Below are 7,818 nucleotides of genomic sequence, written 5' to 3' on the forward strand. Positions count from 1 at the left end.
GATATTTTATTTTTTTAATAAATTTATATTCTCTAAAATTTTTCAAGAATTATTATGGTTTTTTGGGAAGGTAAACAGGATTTCGAGAATTATTCTTGTTCTTGCCTGATTACTCTGAGATATAGCTCGTCCCCTGACAAGGTCGGTGAACTTCCAGAGTAGATCAAAATATACGTCGGCGATGGATGAACGGCGAGGGTGGGTACCTGCAAAGGCACTCCGACTCTCAAATTAATATAAAATGGATAGTAGATCTTATTTTTGGAAAGATATATCATACCTTTGTCAGCTTTCCTTGTCTGCTTTATATTAGTGAAAAATGGTCAGTCGTTTCCCTTAGGTTGTAACGCCCAAGAGGAGGATTAATTGCAAATCCGACGTTATTGATTAATGGTTGTTTATGGTCATTATGAAATCGTCGGTTATGATCGGATTTCAGACGTTACCGAGCTATAACTTGTAACCGATGCTTACTGGTCATATCACAGCCCCCAAGCTTGACCTGACTTTAAAGAGATAGGTTGAGCTTTTATTGATAGGTGAGTTATAGCTCGGTGCCCTGTGCCCCCAGATCAGCATATCTCTTTCAAAGTTACCTCTAGTAACTGAAAAGACTGGTCACTGCAATTATTATCCACGTCTCGATACGTGTAGAATTTTAATGATTATTGCTTCTAGATAGGTGCAAGTTCCAAGATTTGATTTTAACCGTTGAAAGTGTGCTTCATTTAATTGTTTTTTATATTCATCATAAATTGAAGAAGTTAAGCAACAAAACGGTTTTACATTTTTCTTTCTGCAATACATTGGAGGTGTTTATTCTGGATCTTTTAAACACTTTGAGTACTAGAGGTTAGTGATATTTTCCTTTCTGTTAAATTATCTTTTCTTCTATTCTTCTAAGTCTATTGAAAACAATGAGTGAGAAAAAAAGTGAAATCGTTACCTAAGATTGAAGATGACGAATCATACGACTGGGTTGATGAGGATGTCAAAATAAGGGCTTCGTTGTTTGCGGATAGGGATAGTGTTAATATGTCAAGGAATTCCATATCGGCATATGATGTATTTCCAAACAAAGGATATCATCTGGGAGGATGTTATTCTCGCCAGGGGTTGTGCTTCAATCCACTTGCTGAAGTAATCAATAGCAACTACCAAATACTTCAATTGCCCCGGCGCAGTGGAAAACGGGCCGAGGATGTCAATCCCCCACTGGTTAAATGGCCAACTTACTGCAGACTGGTGAAGATGCTCGCCTGGAATGTTAATGATCGGTGCATGATTTTGACATTGATCACAAGTTCTGACCTTCTTTCTGCTATCCTCCCACAGACTAGGCCATTAAAAGCCGGCTCGAAGTATTTTCTGTGCTAGGCTCCTTGCCCCCGAGTGTATCCCGCATATTCCTTCATGCGCCTCGGCTAACACAAGATCGGCCTCATTCCGGTCCAAACATTTCAGAAGTGGTCGGGAGTATCCCCGCCTATATAGAACGTTATTCATTAATGTGAAGAAAGAAGCTTGTCGTCGGAATCTTTTCTTATCTGAGATCTCTTTCGGAAGAGAGCCTTCCTTTAGGTACTGTATGTAAGGTAATTGCCAACTTGTCTCATTAAAAGAGTTTAATGTGTTAATGATATATATGCTCGGCTTGTCTAAAGTCGACTGCAGTAATGTTGCTGCGTGTGATTGTGTAGTGGCTAATTTTGATAGAATGTCAGCCCTATGATTTTTGTCTCTTGGAATGTGGCAAATTTCTATTTTTTGAAAACCATTTACCAATTGCTGAACAATTTCTAAATATTTCAATAAAACTTGGTCTTTAGTTTGAAAGACTTGGTTCACTTGTTGGACTATTAACAAAGAATCACAATAGACCTTTAAGTTGGTAATATGCAAATCAACAGCTAACCTGAGCCCAGCGACTAGGGCTTCGTATTCGGCCTGGTTATTGCTGGCTTTAAAGGAGAAACGGAGAGAATGCTCGAGTATAATGCCGTCCGGGCTTTCTAACAATATTCCTGCCCCCGACCCTTGGGAGTTTGAAGCTCCATCCACAAACAAGGTCCAATCTGAGCTTTCGTCGTCCAGACATGGCTGGGTGAGCTCCGCCACAAAATCTGCTAAGTATTGGGATTTGACGGATCCTCTTGGTTGGTATTGAATATCAAATTCTGATAGTTCAATGGCCCATTTGATAAGTCTGCCTGCTAATTCTGGTTTTGAGAGGACTTGTCGGAGAGGCTGCTCGGTTCTGACGATGATAGTGTGGCCCTGGAAGTAAGGTCGAAGTCGTCTCGACGAGAAGACCAAGGCCAATGCGAGCTTTTCCAATCTAGGGTATCGAAGCTCGGCGCCTTGCAGTGACTTGCTCACAAAATAGATCGGCTGTTGACCTATCTCTGTTTCTGTTACAAGGACAGAACTGATTGCTACATCAGTAATAGACAAGTATATGTATAATGGCTCATTGATCTTTGGTTTTTGTAAAACAGGTGGTTTTGAAAGGAATTGTTTTAGATTTTGAAATGCAGTTTCGCAACTTTCATTCCATTCAAAACGTTTTGTGTTCTTCTTTAAACATTGGAAAAAGTTAAAAGATTTTAATGCTAAACAGGGTAGAAATCTTGATAAAGCCGCGAGCCGTCCCGTTAGTCTCTGAACCTCTTTTATTGTTCTTGGACTTTTCATATCAAGTATTGCCTGACATTTTTCGGGATTTGCTTCTATTCCTCGGCTGGTGAGGATGAATCCGAGGAATTTTCCTCCACGAACCCCAAAAGCGCACTTTTCGGGATTTAGTCTCATATTATATCGTCGGATCTGCCCAAAAATTTTGGCTAGGTCGTTGATATGAGAGCTGCCGACCATAGTTTTGGCGACCATATCGTCCACATAAACTTCGATGTTCCGACCTATTTGGTTCTCGAAGATCTTATTCATTAATCGCTGATATGTCGCACCTGCATTCTTTAGACCAAAAGGCATAACATTATAGCAATAATTACCATATTTAGTTATGAAGGCAGTTTTCTCTTGGTCAGATGGATGCATTAGGATCTGGTTATAGCCAGAATATGCGTCCATAAAACTTAATGAACCATAACCGCAAGAATTGTCAACTAAAGTGTCAATGCAAGGTAAAGGATAAACATCTTTAGGGCATGCTTTATTTAAGTCAGTGAAATCGACGCACATGCGCCACTTACTGTTACTCTTTTTTACCATAACAACGTTGGCGAGCCATGTTGTGAATCTGAGTTCTCGGATGAAGTTAGAAGTAATGAGCTTTTTGACCTCCGCAAGGGATGCAAGGCATTTTTCGGCGCCGAGATTTCTTTTCTTTTGTGAGATTGGCTGAGCTTCTGGATTAATTGCCAATTTGTGCGTAATGACGGATGGATATATTCCAGGCATATCGGCAGGAGTCCAAGCAAATAAGTCGGCATTCTCACGTAAGAACCGTATGAGGGAGTCTATTTCCTCAGTATTGATCGTTGTTCCTACAAAAGTGAATTTCATGGGATCTTCAGTTAGGGGGACCTTCATTAAGTCTTCATTTGGCATAGGCCGATCTTCAAAGTCGGCTCGTGGATCTATTTCTGTCAATCTCGGCTGGTCTGGTTGTATGGAGTTGACCTGCGCCATGTGGTTCTTTTTGATGGGCTTCAAGCTTATGTTGTAGCATTGCCGAGCTTCATGAAGGTCGCCGTATATGGTGGCCACTGTATTACGCTGTACAGGAAACTTAACACAAAGGTGAACTGTAGACACAATTGCTGCAAATCTATTTAAAAATGGTCTACCTAAATTAAGATTATACGGACTAAAGCAGTCGACAACAAGATATTGAATGTCTTGTGTCTTAAATAATGGTTGCTCACCGAGTGTGGTTTGTAACCACACGGAACCCAAAACAGGGACTCGCTCCCCTGAAAATCCGACCAAGTCTCCATGATATGGTTGCAAAATGTTGCTGCTTAGTTTCATCTTTTCAAAGGTGGTATAAAATAACACATCGGCACTACTTCCAGGATCTAGAAGCACTTTGCGAACTATTAGGTCCCCCAACTGAACAGAAATTACCACTGGATCGTCATAATTAGCATCTGTACGATTAAAGTCGGTTGAACGGAAAGTCACTTCTGGGACGTCCTGAATCGGCTGAGGAGCTTTAGGGGCATCTGTTACTGCCAACATGGCCCTATAGGCTCTTTTTCGAGCCGAGCTTGTATTTCCACCTCCAGCATATCCTCCTGAAATACAATTTATAATTCCTCTGGGTTGGGCTAGTGCTTTATCTTTCTCCTTTGATGATGGGTTGCTGCTGATGGGTCGGAAGCCGAGGTTATTTTCTTTTGCATATGCCCTGCAATAAATTTGTCGAGGTGACCTTGTCTTGCAAGGCGTTCGAGGAGATCCTTAGCGATCACACATTCATCGGTGGTGTGACCGTGTTTCTGATGAAAGGTGCAATATTTGGATTTATTGGCAGTTTTGGACTCTGGGTAAGTGCCAGCTTTACGAGGAGGCTTGATTAACTTGGAGTTGAGTATTTCTTTGATAATGTCATCCCTCTTCGTGTTGAACTGTGTGTATGACTCGTAACGCGGAACGGGCTTGAAAGGTTTCTTGCTATCCCGGGGTTTGTCATCGTCTTTGATACTAGCTGACTTCTCTGCCTTTCGGGCTTGTCGAAGCTCTTCGACATCTATCTGTCCCTTGGCTTTTTCACGAAATTCTGCTAGGGTTTTCGGTTTAGTCACAGCAATGGTCTCCTGGAATTTGCCAGGACGAAGGCCGCTTTTAATAGCGTGGAGGTGGACTTCAGGATGAAGATCGAGGATTCTCATGGCGACCTTTGTAAAACGAGTAATATAATCCTTCAGGCTCTCTTGTGGGCCTTGTTTAATGGTCGTCAGGTAGTCGGAATCATGCAAGTATATTGCTGATGCTGCAAAGTGATCTTCGAATTGCTTGGCCAATTCCTGGAAATGCGATATTGAATCTGCAGGCAAAGAGCAAAACCAGTCAAGTGCAGGACCATCTAAAAAGGATGAAAAACAACGACATAAAATAGGGTCGGATGCACCGTTAACGATCATAATAGATCGGAATTTTTTAATATGCTGCTTCGGGTCTCCTAGCCCATCATATGGGGTTAGGGTCGTTGGCAGGGTGAACTGTCTGGGGAGTTGAAAATTCATTATGTCGGCCGTGAATGGGCCAGCAGAGTTGTCGTACTCTTCTCCCTCAGCTTCTGGTTGGGCATCTTCTTCCTCACGCTGAGGTGTTTCAGAAACATGGGTCGGCATCGATTGACGCTCATGATTTTCCTCTCGGTTATGATGATCATTGTTGTGCTCTAGCCGAGCGTTAACTAATTGCGCAAGTTGATTTTGCATTCTTCGATTTTCCTTCGCCATTTGTTGATTTGCTTGTTGATGCTCGGTCACCATCCGCAGGAGCTCGGATGGGGTAGGAAGAGGAGCATCAGCCATGAATGTATTTTTAGGGTGTTTTGGGACCTTTGTGAATGATATTTCAAAGTTGGTCGGCCCTCCTTCTAGCGCCAAATGTTCTTGCCTGATTACTCCGAGATATAGCTCGTCCCCTGACAAGGTCGGTGAACTTCCAGAGTAGATCAAAATATACGTCGGCGATGGATGAACGGCGAGGGTGGGTACCTACAAAGGCACTCCGACGCTCAAATTAGTATAAAATGGATAGTAGATCTTATTTTTGGAAAGATATATCATACCTTTGTCAGCTTTCCTTGTCTGCTTTATATTAGTGAAAAATTGTCGGTCGTTTCCCTTAGGTTGTAACACGTAAGAGGAGGATTAATTGCAAATCCGACGTTATTGATTAATGGTTGTTTATGGTCATTATAAAATCGTCGATTATGATCGAATTTCAGACGTTACCGAGCTATAACTTGTAACCGATGCTTACTGGTCATATCAATTCTATTCAAACATATTGGTTTTTTTTGTTATTTTAAAAGAGATTAACTTATCTTATAGATAGATTGAATTATCTTATAATAAAATTGTTAGAGATTTATTTACTAATATATATTAAAAATTCGATTACAGACGACAGAAAATTAATTTGCTGACGTGAGTGATTGTAAAAATTTTTAGAATAATAAAAATTTATTAAGAACTAAAATGTTCAATTTAAAAATCAATGAAACTTGTTTAAATAGGTGGGTGAATCAATGGATCGCTCGACTAAATTATATTGATTTGTTATAAAAAAAAAATCATATTAAAATAATCTTATTATTATTATTATTATTATTATTATTATTATTATTATAATGAATATTTTAGTCATTTTTTATAATAAGGGTATTATAGTTATTTTCTATATTTGATTCACCATCTTTTCGATCAAATTAATTTATCTGACCCAATTTTGATAAAAATAACACGATTTAATCGATTATATATACTAAATTTTAATTACTATAAAACATCTTTAAAAAAAGACGTTTTAAACATCTTTATCTAAGTGGCTCCTTAACAAAAAATAAAGCAATAAAAAAAGATAGAAATTTAAGAAAAATTTTGTGTTAACAAGTGTCACTAAACACTAATTAACTCCTTTCAAAAGGTGATTAGGTTTGATTAGGCTAAGAGGTAGGAGCTACTTGCTATAAGGTTTAGCCACATGACTAGATAGATAGATATTATACCTACCATTATTGTTAAGCTATATATAGTAGCCAATTTTTTAGCAGCTTCCCATGATATATATAGATAGTCCAATCAAATTATTAACGTGGTAGGTTTTGAAGTTTTGTTAATTGAATTGAATTGAATTGAGTTGACCTTCCCTCAAGAATTCAATCTCTCTTTATGTATCATGTTCTTGTGGTGCCACCACTCAAAGGAATTTGAGTCACTCAAGAAAATTATTTACATTTAACTTTTCGTGCAAGTTTCATTTTGGTTAATTTTTTTTTTTGGTGACTACATTTTGGTTAAATTTAATCTTGAAAATTAACAATTAATTTTAGTAAAAGAAACATTATTTTTGTTTTTAGAATTTAACTAATAAGTATCTTTCCAAGTCCTATTTTATCGTAAAATATTTTATATATATGTGTGTGTGCGTGCGTACGTGTGATCAACAAAAAATAAAAATTATTATATGAATAAAACAATTACAAATTATAATTTTAAACAAAAATAGATACTCTCATCAAGTATCATTTATATTGTCTAATTGTTTAAATATTGATTAAATTAAACCCATGCTTTAATTTTTAGATAATATGACAGCCATGTACATACATAAGTCTAGCCGTGATTGAAAATTCAAAAAATAATAATTTTGTTTAAAGCATATGAGATTAATTACTGCCAGCATATTATATCATCATCAACACTAATGTTCGATGCCATAGAGTCAACATTATATTGTGAGGAAATTAATTAAAGTCAGATTGCACAGTGTGAGACGTGTGAGAGCATAATAATTATTTAATTATTATTCAGTTACTAAATAGGAAATTGCCAATTTGGTAGGGTTGGGAGTTGGAATAGGAAGAAAAACTGAAAAAGAATGAATCATACATTATATAATGATGGAAAATCAGATGTACTCGACTTCACGTGAAGTTGATACTTGAGAGTCGTTAAATGATTTGTCTAATTTGACTAAATTTTTATTTAACGGCTCTCAAATATCAATTTTACGTGAAGTCGACTTTATCTGAATTTTTACCATATATAATATATATTCCTAACTACCGCTATTGTATGTCTTGTTTTTTTTTTAAACGAAGAAATTAATGTTTTGTTG

The 7,818-nt window shown here is 37.8% G+C and overlaps 1 protein-coding gene across 1 annotated transcript; it reads right to left on the bottom strand.

The window, feature by feature from the left end:
- On the bottom strand, window positions 4,293-5,504 carry LOC107606472. The gene has a single exon (XM_016308534.1). The coding sequence runs from the start codon at window positions 5,502-5,504 to the stop codon at window positions 4,293-4,295; it is 1,212 nt and encodes a 403-aa protein (XP_016164020.1).

This window comes from Arachis ipaensis, chromosome B07 (genome assembly GCF_000816755.2).
Source record: "Arachis ipaensis cultivar K30076 chromosome B07, Araip1.1, whole genome shotgun sequence".
Taxonomy (NCBI): Eukaryota; Viridiplantae; Streptophyta; class Magnoliopsida; order Fabales; family Fabaceae; genus Arachis; species Arachis ipaensis.